The sequence below is a fragment of the Cicer arietinum genome, chromosome 6 (assembly GCF_000331145.2).
Source record: "Cicer arietinum cultivar CDC Frontier isolate Library 1 chromosome 6, Cicar.CDCFrontier_v2.0, whole genome shotgun sequence".
Lineage (NCBI taxonomy): Eukaryota > Viridiplantae > Streptophyta > Magnoliopsida > Fabales > Fabaceae > Cicer > Cicer arietinum.
Window position 1 is genome coordinate 48,660,432 of NC_021165.2, and position 20,756 is coordinate 48,681,187.

A 20,756-nucleotide genomic window follows, 5' to 3' on the forward strand; every position below is an offset into this window, starting at 1 on the left:
ACTTTTTTGGATAATCAAGGTGTAGGTTTAAATTAAAATTTGTAAGAGATTTAAGGATTACATTTTATTTTAAAGATTTAGGGATTAGATTTAAATTTGCAGGTACTATTATTTTAGTGACAATATTTTATTTAAATATATTTTAATATGAGTTTTTGTAGTGAAAATATGATTTCTCTAAATAAAATTGGTGCTTGCAATTTGCACCCTCATTTTCATTGTATCATATTTACTTGTACATTCCACTGTACAGTTTGCAATTCCTTTTCCTTACTTGCAAATTACTGAACGCACCCCACGTCTCTCTCTTTCACTCTCTTTACTTTTGCGCACCCCTTCCTCTGCAAAAACAGTGCAGCCGCGCCCAATCTTCTTCTCTTTCTGTTCGAATTTCTTCATCCCTGCCTTCGAAGTTTCACGTCACCATCACCAATAACCACTCGCCGTCGCCGCTTTGCCACTATAAAAGCCATAGTCGCAGCTTAGTTCGTCAGAAACGCCACTGTTCTCGCCAGAAAACTTCCGTTCCACCGCGGGTTGACATCTTCAGGTGATTTCTTTTTGTTGTTTTTTGTTTTGTTTGCTATTTGATGTTAGTTTGTGTTTCCCTAATTTCTGCTAAACTCGAAGTTATGTTATTCGTACTTTTCAGCCACAACAACAGCCGCGAGCCACCATCTCTGACCTCCTTGCCTCTGTACAGCCCTTCTTCCATTCGGTGAGTATCTCGCTCTTTTTACCTTTTCGAAATTTTATTGATTATACCGGGCAAGACATTAATTTTCATACCCTCTCAGCTTAAAATGTTTTTACATTGTGCACAAATCACAACTACTTATAGAGTTTAATGGCGTACGAGTAAAATAGTTTTACATGCGCATCAAATAAGAAGCCACATTTTTTTAAATACACTTACAAATGTGCGGTGCCGTGCAAAAGTAGGTGGATTTTCATTAGATGTCAATTTAAAACTGTTTTACACTGACCATGTATATCTTTCAAATCCATTTTGTTAAGCAATTTTAGGTATTTTAGTTATGTTCTTATAGATGATGATTAATTTATCTATTTGTCTTGGTTGGTTGCTGTTTGCGTTTTAATTGAGGAATAAAAGGTCATCAATTGCGTGCTGTGATTCAGTTACATAACCACTAATGAGAACGGTTGTTAATGTTTCATGCCAAATATTCATTATGCTAGGTATGAGAGTGTATGTTGAGATCCCAGGTCAACTAAAGTAGTCCTTTTAAGATTTGGAAAATCCTCATTCCCCAAGTTAGCTTTTGAATTGAGTTAGGCTTGCCCAAATTCTAAGATATAAATAAAAACTATAAAAAAAGATGAAGCGTCTCCGTATAATGCAACATCTTGTATGATGAACCAACATTAGACATAAATTCAGTTTTTCTTGTTTAACTGAACTGTGACCAAGTCTGTTTCATTGGATCAAACCACTTTCAATTAGTGATATGTTTGACTGGTCATTTTCAAAAATTGTCTCAGTTCCTTATATTGTTGGTTCAGGAATGGTTATTTCACCATGTCTGTGACCGAAGCTGTAACTTATAATTACTTTTTCCTCTGTTTAAGATCTTTGAGGCTTGTTGCTGGCATCCAACTGGTCGTTTTAAGGCCGTGAAAATGGAAGTGATGGTGAAAAAGTATCAGTCGAAGTTCAGACAAGTTAGGGAAGAAATGAATCGGTGGGATGAGCTTCAATCTCGCTTAATTTCACAGTTTAGGAATGCTTCCCATATTTTGGATAGGTTGCAGGTAATTTCACTTTTTCCTGTATATAATTTTTGGGGTCCTATTTGCTACTTTGATCTTGATGTTATTATAGTTCTTAAATTACTTTGGATCTTGAAGTAACTGGTGTGGTTGCAAGCAGGTGCTTCAAAAATCCAACAATTATGGTATTCTAAGATGTGTGAGTGGTGTGAAAGATGCTCTTTTGGAAAAGCAGATTAGTTCTTTGAATACCATTTTGGTTTCCATGAGAAAGACTTTGTAAGTTTCTATTTAGATCTCCAATCTTTTCAACTTGGGAATGGTTGACGAATTAAACAATTTCATCATTACCTGATCTTTCTTTCCAAAATGTCTTTAAAAGGGATTTAATTCATATTCATAAATGTTTGGCATTTTTTGTTACCAGCTACGCCACTACTTTCTCGCAGTTTGGAATTGTTTTGTTTTTGTGAATGGCTTCTGCTAGTGATTAGGATTTAGGCAAAAAGCACCAAATTGTGGGTAAATTCCTCAAACTACATTTTAGAAACTACTTGTCTCTTATGTATTGGGTAAACCTGTGATATTTCGCAAAAGTACAACCACTTGTTAATAGGTTTTCAAATATCTTCACTTTTTTTTAATCAAAATTTCTTTGAGAGTAGTTTATAGAACTATCTTCTTTAAGTGGCCTTTACCAGCAAATATTGAAATGGATTTATCAAGTGTAGGGCAGCATATACCATACACAACCCAAAATCTGGGGCACCTGCCACAATCTCTTAAAGGCTGTTGATTTAAGTATATTTAATATAAATAATCTAGATATTTAACCAATTACCTAGATTCAGAGACACTTCCAGAATTTTTGTATGTTGCTTCTGCATATCTATTTTGCTAGGGTCCTTCATTCACGAATGGAGAGGCTGAAAGCTACTGTCGTCATCGCTTCTCCCTCCATTATAGATACCTTGGGCAAGCAACATCTACGGGTGGCAAACTTTGAGCAATTGGTGCTGTGATACTAGCTTCACATCCTACGTTTGAAGGATGATGGTGCGTCTTTTAACCTACATATTGTGTAGCTTTCGACGTCTTGGTGGAGTGAGTGGTGTTGTGTCTTGGGAACATCATTGGGACTTTGGAGAAGATAGTGGATCTATTTCCCCTTTCCAGCCAAAATCCAAGCAAAACAATCAACATTTAACTGTTAAAACTTAGAATCAATCCCGTGTACACATTGTCCTTATCTGTGCATATTATTTAAGTTTAGAATCATATCAATCAGGATTAGAATTAGCAATTAGCATTTATTGTTGCAAATACCATTATAAATAGAGTTCAATGTAGTTTGATTTTTGGGTTCTCCCTTTAGCATCAAATAGTCATTAATCACAACTAAAATATAAGTTGCATATTAGTGTAGAAGTTATGGAGGCTATATCAATGCAAAATAGATGATTTTATTATGATGTTGATTACTTGGTAATATATAACATTCAATTGCTTTATTTATTTTTTAGTTATTCACTTTCCAGGCTTTTATCGTTCTCCGGATGTTAAAAAATAATAAATGGTGTGTTTCTTGGTTCATGTTTTATAAATAAGCTTATGAGAATGATCTTTAGTGGGGATGATTTGTTTGTTTTAGTTTTACTCACTTATTAATTTAAGTTTAAATTTGATCTTTCAGGGAAGAATTACATTCTATTGTCTTATCTCTTGAAAAAATTCATCGAGATGGTAGACAACTAGTGAAAGGCAGTTCTTCTCGCCCATCTGTGAAACAACTGCAGCAGCGTATTGGTGTCAAACCTAGACTTATTGATTGCTTGGACGGCTTGTTGTTTCTACATGAGATATACTCCTCAGAGTAAGGAACAATTTTAATACTTTATCTTGATGTCTACTAATTTTTGCTTTTATACTAGCAAGAAATGCATTAATGTGAGAACTTTTGTACATCAAATATGATGCAATGTAAGAGCTTGTAAGATTGGCAGAAAGTTTACTGAACTTGGTAAACACGGATCACATTTTCTTTGAATTTCCTATGGTGCTTTGGTAGTGTTTTTTCAAAAGCCAATCAACATATAGATTTGTTATAGACTTAGAGCTCCTTAAGGCTTTGTTTCACTTTGAAAATATTTGAAACTTTTTTATGAACAGTTATTTTTTTTTGAAACAGGTATTTATTAAAATCATCAGTTGTATCAGCACTATCAGCAATGGTCTTAATGCCCAGGTATGAAGGTGTCAATGCTACATAGTCCAACCATTCAAAAGTTCTAACTGTATATATGGATGCTTCCTTTTTATAATATGTTTCATTTCTTAAAAAAACATTCGTTTGGGTTTTGGTGTCCCCTATAATTTTTTTCTTGTGTAAAGTTCTCTATAGCTTCATATCATTTAGATTTTGATCCTTTAGGAACCAATACCTTAAACAGTTAAACTATATGGACTGATTCTTCATAGAAAATGGGGACCATAAACATTTGGTGGATAGAAAATATGTAGTCTAAAACCCAAACTGGTGAAAATTATAGCTTTCCATGTATGGCTCTCGTTGTTTCTGCCTTTGGGGTACTTGTGCCCTCTGTGTTTGCATTTCTTATGCTTTGGTTTCAGCATTGTTTTGACAATTTTGTCGTTTTATGTTATTTGATAACTTTTTTCTGTTATAGGTAAGGGTAGAATTATATTAAGGGGAGAATTAATGTTAAATAAAGGTGTAAAATACTTAATTTAATAAATGATGGTATAGGGGGGCATATTGCATTTCACTCTTTTTTTAATGTTGGCGTCCAACATTTTATCGTGCTGTACGGGTTTTGACTCTGTTTGCTTTGCATGAACGACATTGTAGTCCTAGCGATCTTGGTTCACTACAACAATTCTTGGTTGATCAACCCAATCTCCCCACTGAGGAAGGTACGCAAGAATTTTTTGTTGGGTAGAGACGATGTCTTGATGATTAGCAATTAGAAAAATGTATGAATGCACATCCACATTGGTGCTTTGATGCTCTCATTTAGTGCCTATGCTATGTTAATTATAAAGAACACATCACTTCAACCTCTTATGTTTCTTAAAACTCCTATAGGATCCTTATATCACTAATGTCAATTTCTTGAGTTTGAAGTTCACAATTAGGCTGTTGTTAATGAATAAATCTTCTACTAAATATTGCATGATTTGTGAATTCTGGATTGTTTTCTCTATGCATTATATAGGATGCCAAATTTGATTTAACTGCACTGAATTATGTTGGAGTTTGGCAAACTTACAACATAGTTTCACTTCATGAACTTAGTTTGGGAAAGGCTTTTTTGAAAGATTCTATGTACGATATTGGTTCCGACCTAGTTTTTTATTCTTCTTTTTTTCTCAAGGTTACCTGAGAGAGAATTAATTCATTATCCCATTATAAGTAGAGTTTAAAGGTAGTACACGGATGGTTAAAAACAACAACTTTACACTGTCGTCCAATCATAACTATCCAATCTGGCACATCATATAATACAATTTTTAAATCAATGACACTTTATCTAATGTTTTGTTGATGTGGCAAGTTATTATTAATTGTCAGTATAAAATAACTTTATAGTGATAGTGTATCTTTTCAAATTCTTATTGGTATTTACTTATTGCCAGTTACAAAAAAAAGTACGATAAGTAGGGTATTTTAGTAAATAAATAATTAATGGTGTTAAAAATTTGGTAGTGTTTTATAAATAAGCACTCAATTTTCAAGAAGATCCTATATTAAGAAAAAAAGGCAATACATTTTTTATGATTGGACTTATGTATTTGAAAAACGGTATTTTAATGTACATATGGCTTCTTATGATTGGAAGATGATGGCATTGAAAAGCTTTTTCCCCAACTATAGCTCAAAATTAAACTGGTTTACTAGCTCATTTCTGGTTGTCTGACTTTTGGCTGCAGTTCAATTTGTGTTGGACACAATATTTGCTGAAGAACTGTGTTGATGTCCTCTACCGTGATGGTATGTATACCTGGGAATGCTGGAGCCTTTGTACATCAAGGGAGCCTTTTTCATCCAACAGGCGTGATTTTTGATGCAAATTAGATTAAAGATAAATTGGAGTTAGGATGGTGAGAAATGGAGACAATCCTAACTCGAAAATTTGTTATCTTTATTGGTAATAATTTTTAATTTTGTAAGTGTTCTTTAGGTATAAAAAAGTCTTCATACTTTTAGGCCACTATTATCTTATTAGGATTTTTTGTTTTAGAAACTAATATTTGACTTAGATTTTGTATTTGATTGGGATAAAGATTTTGGTGGTTTTTGGATTTTAATTTAATATTATAAAGGCTTGTGTTTGTGTGAGATGAAAAAATTGTCCAAACTCTTTTGTATCTAGCAAGCTTTTTTGGGCCGAACTTTTCTCAGCCATTAAAGTCACTTAGAAAAATATATTTGAAAAAGTCTTTTTCTGTCTTGAAAGAATACATTCAAAATCATGTGTTTTTTTAGAAACATGAAATTGGAAAAAGTTAGGGTTAACTTCTTTTTATATATTTACCAGACATCTACCTGTAAGATGCACAAGTTTTATAAAAAAATTGACGTCAAAATATAGCAATAATATAGAAGTCTTAGTTTTCAAAAGTAATATAAAAAAGCACAACATATAAATTAAATAAGAAATTTGAAGAAAATTATATTTTACATTTTAAAATATTTGTTTATGAACTCTATTTGAGCTAACTTTATCTTGTCTTTCATCAACAATCAATGTTTTCAAACTCTTTCTTGATGCCTCTCTTGAAATTGAAATATATAATTGTCTATATGAGAACACTTATTGTGATAAATAAACACATACATGCTTCAGATGTTGTACTTGACTTTTATTAATAGTCATCGTAAAGGAAATTGAAATCTTGACTTTTTTTTAATAGTCCTCATAAAGGAAATTGAAGTGGTAGAATAACTTATTTGCAAAGGCTATTTTAGGTCAATTGTAAAGTAAAAAAAATGATAGCTATAAGAAATCTGACATGCAGAAAATAGCCTTAAAATATGCAAAAAATTGTGCTATTGAGAATTGTAGAAGCATTAATGAGATTCTCTCCACCTTGAACCTAGCGCAATAGTGACTTCCAATTAATGGTGCTTGCATGACACATTATTTAGAGCATGTAGTTGTCATGTGATTAATGTGAACAATAGTAGATGTATTGGCTACTTGAAGATCTATAGAATAGTAGCGCGATCATGATAACTCATTATTATACTGTGTGTATGTGTTGATTGCAAATTTTAACATTTCAACAAATGAATTCGTTTATCATTCTAAGACTCGAATTACGAACAAAAACATGTAAATATTAAGGCAAATATGCAAAATTATACACTAAGTAAGAACACTAAGTATAATAAAATAAAATGAAGAAATAAATTAAGTACAAGAAAAAGTAAAAGGCATGCATTTATTGACCGAAAGAATACATGCATTGTTCAAATAGTTAGATAGACGTGATAATCCAATGATGACATATATTATATCTTACAAAAAAATTCTACAATAAATATGAATCCTCTAAAATATGAATCTAATCCCTTATTTATAGAAAAAGAACGAGGATTGATCCCTATGCACGCATGACACGTGTCTTATTTACTATTTACCAACTTGACACTTCCTTAATTAACTTAAAACTTTCTCTACAAGTTTTCCCACTACCTAATGCATTTGTCTTATTTTTAAACTCGGACATTTTGCTTCTTTTCGAGCACAATTACCATCTTTTAGAGACTTTTCTTTTCTAGTCTTCGTTTAGTATCTTATTTGCATGATCGAACTAGCTATTCTTTTCGAGCACATATCATATGGAAGGCTTGAATTTCTTGATGTGTGGACAAGCTACATTGAGGGAGGGGATGGATTATGCCTCCTCCACCCCACACCGACTAGTCAGAAAAAAACCCTATCTCTGCCTGCGACGGAGTTTGGATTCTCCCGTCCTGCATCTGCACCCATTCATATATATAAAATAATAAATTTAAAAATTATATTTATTATAATTAATATAATAAAATAAAATAAAAATATTAAAATCATATTTTTTAAAGAGAGAATGTTATAACTTTTAATATTTAAAATAATATTATATATATATATATATATAAACATTAAAAATAACAATACTATTACTAGTGGGGCAGGTTTGGGGCGGGTGCAGGGTGAATATCAACACCTCAAACCCGTCCCCATCTCTGAGTTTTAATTTTGGAGAAAACCTACACTCTCACTCAATCAAAGCGGATTTTTCCGTCTAAATTGGAACGAATGCAACTTTTGTTGTCATCCCTAGAGATAATCGTTAGTTACTTTGTCAAATACTATAACATTTTCATTAAACATCATGATTGTAATACACACACCTCATTACCTCCTTGACATGCAACAACGTGTCAGAACCCAACGATTGTGCACAACTTCCTTCTTAACTCCCTTTTCTTTAGTCTTTCTTTCCCATCATACTTCTTCAAAATCATTGGCATTTAGAGGTCAAATAAACCCTAGGTTCTTGGAATCAGTTGCAATGTATTTAGATCAATGTCTAGAAGCTTTAATCCATCGAAGTCCAAAGCAAAAAAATCTTATGTGAAAACTCTTTACCTTGAACGACTTTGTTGCGTCGAATAATAAAAATATTTTTGGAAGAAATTAGGTATTTATGATTTGGTAGTACTTAGTATGAGCAATCTCATTTATAACTTTCCTCAAATTTTTAGTGCTCTATATTTTTGGAGTCCTTCAAATTGTACTTTTCACACCCTTTATGGTATGTTCACTGTAATTCTCTTTCATGTAGCTGCTATTATGGGCCTTAACCCAACATGTCGAGTTTTAACCCATAACTTAGATTCTTAAAGTAACCTCGAGACAATCTTGTTATCCTTGAGTTATATTCAATTCATCCAAAACAATAATGCAAACTCAGGCAATGTCTCTTACAAGGAGCACACTGTATTTCTTTTATTTTAGCTCCACCATTCAATCTTTCGCTCAAAATCAATTTCCCTAGGAAAAGCCTTACTTCCTTTGGCTAGATGTCTTCATGAGGGAAAAAGTGTCAGTTTGAGCAAGCTTGTTTTAGCTCAAATCATCTAATGTCTTGTTACTTATTTGAAACTCTAAAAAATCCAAGATTTTTAACGTCTTGGTGACTTATTTGAAACTCTCTACCTACTCATACACCCTATGGTCAAAAACTTGTTCTTCTCACCAAAACTATACCTATTACTTAGTCTATTTATTATTTCAATAATTATTTCAAATGATTTATTACTTTAGACAAACATCAATCTTGTCTTGCCCCATTTGCTGATCGAACCATGGGACCATTTTGGTTCCCTTATGAAACTTTTAGGACACAAATTGAAACCATACATATACGGATGAACTGTTTAATTAGTAGTCTGCTCCCTTTAGGTATAAGTGGTAAAGAAACTCAAATATTTCATTTTCAACCTTAACTTGTTTCGAGGCAATTTGATTTTGCTCAAATGCTACCCATTTGTATCTCGTAGCTACCAAAGATTTAAAGGTCTTACCATTAAAGTTTGTGGTCAACATATCATGAGGGACAAGGTCTTTTTCAGCATTTCCATAATTGAATTGGGCATAAGGTTCACTGCAACCCCTCCATCTATCAGCAATTTGTAGATCTTGATCTCATCGTCTATTTCTGCTTGAATAGAGGGGTTTTAAGTGAATTGTCATCAGCAATTTGTTAATATCGAATGTGTTTGTTTTTGTAGGGGCAATGGAATTCGAATTAGCTTTCGTAATAGAATGTCACGACCCAAAAACTAAATGTCGTGATCGACGTACAAGCTATACTCTTAGTCTGGCAAGCTTATCAACTAACTTAACAATTAAATAACTAAATCGTTCTCAATAACCATTTCAAAAAATATATATAATTTTTCTCGAAATTTCGACAGAGTATCCTCTGTAACTTCAATATTCATAAATTTATAAAATCCATGTTTACATTATTAACTCAGTCAATTCATATTTTAAATAGCATAATCTAAATTGTTTAATATATTTCTCAAAAGATTATCTAAACTCCAATAGCTGCAAAATACATTACAACTCAACAGACTTTACAAAAAAAGGTCCTCCATCAAAGAGGTCTACCAAAACAAATATGATTGAGACTTGAATCTACTAACAACTTGCTACTCAGCTGCCTGTGAATCTGGAAAAAAAATAAACAACATGAAGGGATAAGTCACAAAGACTTAGTGAGGAGACAACAACCACAATCAACTAGAAGAGAAACACAAAAGAACACGAATAATTATTTTACAATCTTGTGACAATTATGTTAAACAATATTACTTAAAATCTAGATAATTCTCAAATAAAATATACACATATAAAATCATTAAACTTATAATTTAGCCATTCAGATAAAAATATTAAAAATTCAATTAATAACAAAGTAAAATCAAAATGAACAACCTTAAAATCATCATAGAAAATCAAACAAGTAAAAATACAAATTCTTGAGAACCAAGAGTCGACTTCATCTCATTGATAGTCATTTTCTCCTAAAGGTGGCATTTCCCTTAGGCATGGCTTCATCTAACAGATAGTCATCTCCTCTCAATCCTGCGATGCATCATCACATATCAATTAGGGAGCTTACATTTCATTGATAGTCATCTCCTCCTACATATGACTTTTCTCAAAGGGGCAACTTTATCTAACAGGTAACTCTTCCTAATCAAAACAAGATAACTAGGTGCATCTAACACCGTTAATGATTTAATAATTATAACAACGATTTTCAAAAATACGTATTTAAAACCACCTCTCATTTCATCGTAATTCATAGAAAACATATTCAATCGCATACCAATTCAATATTTAAATACTTTTAACTCATATGTAAATCAAACTAATAACATATTATATAACAAAGACCATTAAAATAAATAAATGATGAAATTGAGATAAATTTCAAATGTTGTGTTCTCCAAATTTTTAAATAAATACTTTAATATAGAAAATGAATAAAATAATAATTATACCATACTAGCATTAAAATTGTGTATTTACCAAAACTACAATTTTCTAGATATTCATAATAACATTAGAGTTGTGTATTTACCTCAAAGAGTCTCAATAAACGACTCTCAAGAAATGAGTACTCTTCTTCTTCCTTAAAGCATAAACCGTAATTCAAAAATTATATTCAAATACTTGTGAAAATATGAGGAAGCTTACTTAGAAAATAAAGTGAGGTGGTTTGGTTTTAATTTATTATTAGTATTAATTATTTTTTATTTTTAATAAATGAAACGTAGCGTTTCATAGAATGTTTAAAAATTTTACATTTATATGGCGGGCTAGATTTTAGTTCTACAAGATTAACACCTTTATCACTAAAATCGTTCAAATCATCATCTTCTATGTACTCCTGATCTACTAAGGCCACACATGGCCTTTGTCTTTTCGAGCACCATGTTCTTGTTTCTTATTTTCTTTCGAAGATCATAGTTTAAACCTGTTGCTGCCATGTGAACTAACACATATTCGAGGATTATGGCCATACATTTGGCTTTCATTTAATGGAATCGACTAATGTAATCATCAATAGATTCACCGTCTTTCTTTCAAATATTGGTCAAATCTATTGACTTTAGTTTATCCCCTAAAGAATTGCTCATGGAAAATGGTTTCTAAGTTATTCCAATTGGGAAGTGAATTTGGAGGAATGTGGTAAACCATTTGAGTGCATCTTTGGTTAAAGAATTAGGGATATTTCATCTTCAAATATTCATCATTTGCAAAATCTCCACATTCAATTTTGTATCTAGCCACGTGTTCAATTGTGAATTCAATACTCTTTCAATTCTGTTCTCATTAACGTCTAGTTATGTGGGTTTGATAATTGAAATGATAACAAAATTTCATATTTATATTATAGAATAAGGTACTAGTAATATATAAGTAATTGTGTGAAATAAATAATGTATTAAAATCCTTTAAATAAATATTTACAACTGGAAATTGTTAATAATCAAAATATTCAAAACTAAATATTTAATAACTAATACCGAAATATATTATGATGTAGACGTTATGTTTGATTATTCTTGATTTATTAACCCACTTTTATGGAATAATTCTTCAAAAAGTGCAAAACTCTGTAGCTCTTGATGTTCTCAATAGTCTCAGACTCTGAAAATAATACTTTAACGATATATGAAATTTCAGTGAATAATGCACACAATTTTAAAATAAATATTGTTTTTAGTCGACGCAGTAATCAGAAAAATCGACTATGGCACTTGCATTCTTTCAAAGATATTCTTTAAACATATAAATAATAGATTTAAATATATTAATGGTCCTTCCAAATATACTTCATTTTGATTTTAGTCCCTGTAATTTTTTTTTGTTTGATTTATACTCTTGCAAATTCTAACAAGTTTTAAAAAATTCCTTTAAGAATCATTTTTAGTAAAAAAAATAGAACCATGACTAATTTTGGATGGAGTGGTACATGGTGACAATGTAATTACAATATTTAATTTTATATTAAAATTTATTTTATTAACTCATTTAATCATTTAATTAAAAACTTAAAACTAATTAATTAATCAACAAACCAATTAAAAAATAAGACTTTCCAATATTGTAGTCGAATACACATTGTATGTGCTTTACATGTGGATCTTTTTTAAAATTCGTTTTAAAACAAATTTCTAATATTGTAGTCGAATACACATTGTATGTATTCAAATACATGTTTCTAGAAAATCCTGTATTTGAATACAACAAGTGTGTAGTCTAATATATATTCGTGATTTTCCCTATAGATGCTTAGTATTTTGTTTGTTTTTTTTTTCCTTCTTTTTGATCATGTCAAAAGGGGGAGAAAATTGGTATGTTGTTGTTAAAAACTTTTGTAGGTCTTCAAAATGTTTAAAACATGATGGCGTGAACTCAAGCTCAAAGGGGGAGTAAACATGTATTACGGGGGAGAAAGATTAAAACGATCAAATACTTTGAAGTCTCAACAACAACAAGGTTTTGTCATTATCAAAAAGGGGGAGAATGTAAAATACATGTTTTTGATGAAGACAAAGACCAAGGAAAGTGATCAAGTTGCAAGCTCAAAAAGAAGTCAAACATCAAAGACAACTATGGTCAAATATGCTAGAAGTTTTATAATGTAAAGGTACATGATGCAATCTAATATTTGTATATTTCAAATGCACATGAGAACCTTTCATTTTAGCATATGCATCAAAAGGATTTTCAAAAAGTAAAAATATATAAATAATATTTGAAAATAATATTTTTGACAAAATACATAAGTGTATTTGAATACATCATCATGTATTCGAATACAAAGCAAGTCAGAAGCAAAAATCTCAAAGTTGTATTCGACTACGACTATGTGTAGTCGAATACAAAGTAAGTTAGTGACAAATTTTCACTAATCTGTATTCGACTACACACATGTGTATTCGAATGCAATGTGTAATTTTTGAATATTTTGAACGTTACAAAGAGGTGTATTCGAATACACACATCCTGTATTCAAATACAACTGGAAGCAATACAATTTTTCAGATCTATAATGGCTCCAGATCATTGTATTTTTTCATCAAACCTCTTGGATCAATGGCCACGAATCTAAAGAGATGTTTATGGAGTATAAATACCCCATAACTTCAGATCAAACAAAAACGAATCCTACAACCAAACCTTGAACAAACTTTGAACAAGCTTTCTAAAATGTTTTGATTTATTCAAAGTTTCACTTTTATATTTCAAGTACAGATTTTACATTTTCATATCATTGAGAAAAGTTCTCTAGTGTACTTGAAATTATATTGGATTGTTATCATTGTACATCACCTATTATATCATATTGATCTAAGTCAAAATCAATATTGCTAAACCATTCAAGTGTTGTAAATTGAAGAAAGTGGTGTACTTTCTTCAAGTGTTGTAAATTAAGGAAAGTGGTGTTCTTTCTTCAAGTTTTGTAAACTAAGATAGTGGTGTGCTATCTTAGGGTGATTGTTAGGAGTTTGTAACAAAGGTCCTAGGGTGGGACTTGTACTTATTCTAACAATAGTGGAAAATCTCTTGTGGTGTGCAAGAGGACTGGATGTATCCTTGGTCATAAGGGGAACCAGGATAATATTTTTGTGTTCTTTATTTTTCTGCCATTTATCTTTTCCATACACTATCTTAAATCAGAAAAATCAAACAATAAATCTCTAAAAACAAGAAAATTTCTAAACACCTAATTCACCTCCATTCTTAGGCGCACTCCTGTACTTACAGAGTCAACTATGTATCTCTGACGTAGGCAAAGAAAATAATATTAACGACACATGTTTGCTCTAACATTTGCAAAAGTTCATCGTACTTCTTCTCTTCATAACAATAAACAATTTTCCTCCGCAACTCTAGAATTGGTTCCTATATATCCTTCTTCAATATATATTGTTTGCATTTGACTCCAACATGTTGATATGAAGTTGACAAAGTAAATTTGTTGTAGATGAAAATACAACTTCAATTTCATTCATTAAAACAAGTTCTATTAGTCACGATCACTTGAAGAAATAAGATATTTGAAACAAACAACTCTTTTATCTTCTCCAATGCCCATCAAAAAATTTCTCGACGTTCACACTCCATGTAAGCAAATGCAATGTTGAATGTCAATTCAGTTGAAGTTACACCAACAATTTCAAACAATGGTAACTTATACTTATTGGTTTTGTAGGTGATATCCATGATCAATACAAGAGGAAACATGTTCAACAAAGTTATGGAATCTGAGTGTATCCAAAACATGTCCCTCACAACGTTGGAGTCTTTATGAATCCTACTCCAACAAGCATATTTCTCAGCTTCAAGTAACTTCAACAGATGTTGCATGTCAACTATGGGTATTTTCAAATTTTTCATGTATGTGCGTCGCCGCTTATAAATTTGAGAGATATTAGTCATGTTCTCATGATCTTGATCTCTCAAAGATGACAAGATGTGTCTCGGTGCAACGTGATACTTTGCCAGCTTGCCAACATATTTCTTATTTTCTTATTTTAGGCGTCTCACAAATGAATTATTCTCAAAGGTAGCCACTAACTCATGGTTGTGAAGTCCACACATTAAACTAATAATTCATCCCTCGTCATTCTTCAATGGTCGCGATCTAAGTTTAAATAGGCAACCACACTTTTTAATTGAAATCATTGAGTTACTTTTATTTGACTTATATTTTTCACCTCTATCACAACCGAGAATTAATTTTGACTTCCTTCTTCTATTTTCATTCTCTATGTCAGAGTGAGTAAAGATAAATGATATTCGATTTTGTTGGCCAACCTATCTTGTTCATGATATGACAGCTTCTCGTGACTCAAAAATTTGATCAGTTGTGAATGTTTCATACTATCAAAAATTTTGTGTCTAGAAATTTCCAGTACACAAATTATACCACTAGAAATTTTTAGAAAATTCCACACCTTTTCGGTAGTGTTAATTTGTGTACCAAATTTTATGGGAAACAATTTAATTATCAAAAATTTTGATGAGAAATTACGATTTTGGAGCAATTTTTTATTTTTGATTAAATGAAAATAAAAGGGGTAAAATTAATTTTTTTTCCATTTTAAAAAGTATAAATCCAATTGGTAGGGTACAAAATCCAATTTTCTTATGAGAGCTATTGTTTTAAAGATTGCAGACTTATTTCTACGTTGATTTCCCTTCTATTTTAAAATAAGAAAAGTGAAGTTTTATATAATTTATTTATATATAATTTGTTGTTCTAGTGTTTTCCTAGTATATTTAATCTACAACATTGTCAAGGTAAGGAGTTCTAATTCTTCGCAAACTGGTGTAAATCAGTTATTGGTATCACTTTTGATTTATAAAAATTTACCATTTTTCCTTTTTTTTTTTTTTTTTTCTAAGTTTTTACTGACATTAGCATTTTCATATATACAAGTTTAAACATAACCAGAATTTGTAAGGCAGTAATAAGAACTTCTAATGCAATGGATAAACTGTGTTAGTTTTCCTTATTCAAACGCAGAGCTAGCTGGCTTTAAATAAGCCTTACAAGTAACTAACAGTAGAAAAACTAGGAATAATAATCCTAACAAACTAGAATAATTCAAATGCTTATTCAGTTCCTAAAAAATAGCTTATTAACTGCAACAATAGTAACAGACCTTAAAAGCAAAGACTAATTCCTAGTCAAGATTCCAACAAATTCCTCCCCTTAAACTGAAATGCTCATTGAGCATACAGTTTAATTTTCAAGTGGCTGTACTTCCAATGCCCTTCGAAGTGTCACAAACTGATTCAACTTCATTGGCTTTGTCATAATGTCTGCAACTTGTTCTTGTGTTCCACAGAAGATTAACTTAACTACTCCCTGATTTGAAAGATCACGTAAATAATGATATCTAACATCAATATGTTTAGTCCTTCGATGCAACACAGGATTTTTAGAAAGTTTGATTGATGAAGTATTGTCACAGAGAATGTCAATACATTCACAATTTTCAGCTCCAATCTGTTTAAGAACACCTTTCACCCAAACACAATGACAAGCACATGAGGTAGCTGCCACATATTCAGCTTTTGTGGAGGATAATGTAACTATGGCCTGCTTCTTTGAGCTCCAACACACAGCTGCCTCACTTAGCAGAAAAACATAGCCAGAAGTACTCTTTCTGTCGTCCACATCTCTTGCATAATCACTATCAGTATATGCCAAAAGTTTCGAAATTTTTCTTCTGTAAAACAGACCAAAATCCAGTGTACCTTTTAAATACCTCAAGGCTCTTTTAGCAATCTGCATGTGTTTCTCCTTTGGATTAGCCATGTAACGTGAAATCAAGCACACTACATACATCATATCCGGACGTGTTGCTGTCAGATACATTAGACTGCCTACCAATTGCTTGTACAAGGTTGGATCAACATCTTCTCCATCTTCTCTTGTCAACACAGTTCCTGGCACTATTGGGTTTTTGACAGAATTACAGTTCCACATATTGAACCTTTCCAGAACCTCTCTTGCATATTTCTTTTGGCATAAGTGAATTCCATTTGCATTCTGACTTACTTCAACTCCCAGGAAGAACCTCATTTTGCCAAGGTCCGTCATCTCAAATTCTTTCTTCATTGATTGCTTAAACCTTGCACAAAATTCTTCATCATTTCCAGTATATATCAAGTCATCAACATAGAGACTTACCATGATTGCTCTTTCTTCTCTTCTTTTGATGAATAGAGTATGATCATGGCTACTCTTTGTAAATCCTTCTTTCTGGAAATAACTCTCGATTCTGCTAAACCATGTTCTTGGTGCCTGCTTTAGTCCGTACAAGGCTTTGTGCAGCCTATATACCTTGTCTTCCTCTCCCTGCTTTATGAAGCCCTCAGGTTGATCTACATACACTTCTTCCTTCAGTTCTCCATATAAGAAGGCACTTTTCACATCAAGCTGATACACATTCCATCCCTTTTGAGCTGCCACAGCCAACAAGATCCGAATTGTGTCCCATCGAGCTACTGGAGCATATACTTCATTATAGTCTACCCCTTCTGTTTGTGTATATCCTTTTGCAACCAGTCGGGCCTTGTACTTGTCAACCTTCCCTTCTTCATTCAGTTTGGTTTTGTAAATCCATTTCACTCCAATTTTCTTGGCTTGAGTTGGCAAAGTCACTAACTCCCATGTCTTGTTTTTCTCAATGGCATCTATCTCAACCTTCATTGCTTTTATCCATTTTTCATCATTCACAGCTTCATTATAATTTGTGGGATCATCATTTGACATGAATAAAACCATACTTGCCTCTTGTTCTTCTTCAGAAAGGCCCTCACCACTTTCGTAGTCTTGTAGCCAACCAGGTGGTCTTCTTCTTCTTGGTTGTTCCTCGGGATCTAGTGTATGCTCAAGATTGTCAGCATTACTTACTTCTTGTTCTACCTCTGATTCCTCGTCAGACTCCTCCATGGCAGTTCCATCATCACCCCAATCAAGAGTATTTTGTTTTGTTTCTTCTGAGTTCAGGTTCCAATTCCATTTTTCTCCTTCTTCAAATATGACATCCTTGCTAACTGTGATTTTCTTCAACACTGGATCATATAAACGATAAGCCTTGGATTCATCACTCACTCCAAGTAAGATACATTTGTGACTTTTATCGTCTAGTTTAGTTCTCTTTTGCTCAGGTATATGGACATGAGCAATGGATCCAAACACTCTGAAATAGTCAACTGTAGGTTTCAGTCCACTCCATTTTCTCAACGATTTTTACATCGTTCATATCTTCCCCACAATTCCTCATATCATTTGCTGTTTCCATCACTCTTCCAAAATAATCATTCACTGATTCACCTGTCTTCATCTCTAAGGTTTCGAATGTCCGTCGAAACCTCTGCAGCTGTGCACGTTTCACCCTAGCACTTCCTTGGTACTTGACTTTCATGGATTCCCATAGTTGTTTGGCTGTTTCTTTCTGTGTAATAGTTTTGTGGATGGATTTGTCAATGGCCTGAAATAGATAGTTCTTTGCTTTCAGATCTTTAAGCTTTGTGTCATCCAATTCCTTCTGTTTTGCTACACTTATCGGCTCATTCTCCTTTGGTTCCTGGGTTCCAGATTCAATAACACTCCAATACTCCTTTGATCGAAGTAGATTCTCCATGGTCAAACTCCAATGATCATAATCTCCATCAAATTTGGGTAGACATGGTGTGGTGAAATTGCTAGATTCTACCATGTCACTTCACTCAGTGTTTTTCCTCTCAAACACTCTTGTTCAACTCACTCTAGTGTTTTTCCTCTCAAACACGTTTAGCTCACTCACTCTTATCAGGCTCCGTGGTGGAGCTTTGATACCAAATGTAAGGCAGTAATAAGAACTTCTAATGCAATGGATAAACTGTGTTAGTTTTCCTTATTCAAACGCAGAGCTAGCTGGCTTTAAATAAGCCTTACAAGTAACTAACAGTAGAAAAACTAGGAATAATAATCCTAACAAACTAGAATAATTCAAATGTTTATTCAGCTCCTAAAAAATAGCTTATTAACTGCAACAATAGTAACAGACCTTAAAAGCAAAGACTAATTCCTAGTCAAGATTCCAACAGAATTTGCATTAGATATTCTGGTTTATGCAGAGACACTACAGTACTAGATTAGATGGAAAAAACATTAACATACTAAATTGCTACGAAAGTAGAAGTAATTAGATAGACTAGTCACATTAAAACCATCATACAATGAATTTATATTTTTTTACCAATGACTTTAAAATCAAATTGGCAGATGTAAGATGCACAAAAGTATGATCTATCCCTTTTCTAATTTAATCAATGAAAGTAAACTCCAAATATTTTTGACCTAGAGACAGCAAAATATAGAAAATATAAAAGGCATGATTTTTTTTTTTTTTTATCAAATTGGAGAAGGGAGGAGTTTTCATTAATCAAAATGACACTAAGTGCCAATTTTATAATTATTTTTAGGAAATTTGAACGCTACTCTCATACCACTGAGTTAACACATCAAATATAAAATAAATTGTGTGAAATTATTCATATATATTGGGTTAATTACAAGTTACAAGTACAACATTTTCAATCTTTAGCAATTCGAAAAGATATGTAATAGTTTTTATATCGAGAGCTTTGATGAATAGTTATAGCTTACTATAAAGTTTATTTTAATCGATTGTAGTTGAATTTGTGGTTGATGTTAATTTGTCTAATGACAAGGAGCCACTACCAAAATCATGGATGATTCATTTTCACTTTTAATTATTTTCTAGCTCTATGTATTTTTTAGATTAACAATTTCGTTCAAAATGGAGATGGGTGTGGATGTGCTAAATTTTCCTTCAAAATGAACTAACTAGAACCTTAAGCTCATGTAAAGATCATGCTGTTATTCAATAGGTGGAGCATTATTAGATATAAATGTTGGTAATTAGTTAAAGTTAGGAAAGTTAATTTCTAATCATAATTTTGTGAGACTAGAAAAGTTAATTTCCCTTACAAAAATTTAAAACAAAAATATTAAAATTTTCTAAGATTAAAAATTTATTTAATAAAAAAAAAATAGTAACGAACACTTAATTAACCGACCGCCTATAAATTAACTCTAACAAACTTATAGGTATGATAGGGGCAGACACCTTTGAACCATCTTGGCTGCCTAAAACCATGTAAAATTAGAAATAAGAGGAGTGTCTACCATGTAAGAATCCCTGCCAAATGATAAGATTAATGGTTCTTCTCAATTCTTCACGCTTTAAATTTCCCTTCACTTCTTCAATTCCATTCTTATAGCACTTTTTTTCTTTTTTTTAGTTATAGGTGGTTGCTTCCAATCCCAATATATCTCTGCTTTTATTTTTTAATAGAGTTGTTAATCAACCAAAACAACTCGAAAATAGTTCGAAACTAGATTAATTAATTCATTTAATTTGATTTATGAATTAAATAAATTGAATTTAAGTTGAAAATTAAACTCGTTAAATAAATAAATTAAATTTGAATTATATGTGAATAGTTTAACTCGTTGATTTTATGAATCAGTTATATATATATATATATATATAAAATCAATTTTATATAATTTTATTTTTGTATGAAATAAACTTTTTTAGAGTTGTTAAAAAAAATTAATTTAAGTGGAAGTATTAGAATGTTTGAAGATATAGTTGAATAAAATGTAAATATTATTTTGAAACAAAATAAATATCATTTGAAAAATTAATATTAAAAAAATTTCTATATCATTTAAAAGCTAATAAAAACACATGCAACTCCATCGTTTATAACAAAATCAAATTTGATCTATAATATTGTAAAAATATTGTCAAATGATTTAAGATGAGATATTATTTTTGTTGCTTAAATCAATTACTTATGAAAATAATGTTGAGTTATAAATATTATTTTAAA

General features: G+C 31.6%; 2 protein-coding genes across 2 annotated transcripts; one reads left to right on the forward strand and one right to left on the reverse strand.

Moving 5' to 3' along the window:
- The first annotated feature begins 239 nt into the window (after positions 1 to 239).
- LOC101497775 (uncharacterized protein At5g43822) lies at positions 240 to 6,091 on the forward strand. Its single transcript, XM_004506353.4, has 8 exons — positions 240 to 550; positions 653 to 718; positions 1,591 to 1,773; positions 1,892 to 2,010; positions 3,425 to 3,604; positions 3,920 to 3,976; positions 4,601 to 4,665; positions 5,683 to 6,091. The coding sequence occupies exons 3-8, from the start codon at positions 1,642 to 1,644 to the stop codon at positions 5,724 to 5,726; spliced, it is 597 nt and encodes a 198-aa protein (XP_004506410.1). The 5' UTR covers positions 240 to 550; positions 653 to 718; positions 1,591 to 1,641; the 3' UTR covers positions 5,727 to 6,091.
- Positions 6,092 to 14,426: 8,335 nt separating this feature from the next.
- LOC101500365 (uncharacterized) lies at positions 14,427 to 14,771 on the reverse strand. Its single transcript, XM_004506357.1, has one exon. The coding sequence runs from the start codon at positions 14,769 to 14,771 to the stop codon at positions 14,427 to 14,429; it is 345 nt and encodes a 114-aa protein (XP_004506414.1).
- Between the last annotated feature and the right edge of the window lie 5,985 nt (positions 14,772 to 20,756).

Excerpts from the sequence above, each read along its gene's own strand:
- LOC101497775 (XM_004506353.4), top strand. The coding sequence starts at position 1,642 with ATGGAAGTGATGGTGAAAAAGTATCAGTCGAAGTTCAGACAAGTTAGG. Across the intron at positions 1,774-1,891 it reads ATATTTTGGATAGGTTGCAG|GTGCTTCAAAAATCCAACAA; the intron begins GTAATTTCACTT and ends GGTTGCAAGCAG. Across the intron at positions 4,666-5,682 it reads CAATCTCCCCACTGAGGAAG|TTCAATTTGTGTTGGACACA; the intron begins GTACGCAAGAAT and ends TTTTGGCTGCAG.
- LOC101500365 (XM_004506357.1), bottom strand. The coding sequence starts at position 14,771 with ATGACTAATATCTCTCAAATTTATAAGCGGCGACGCACATACATGAAA.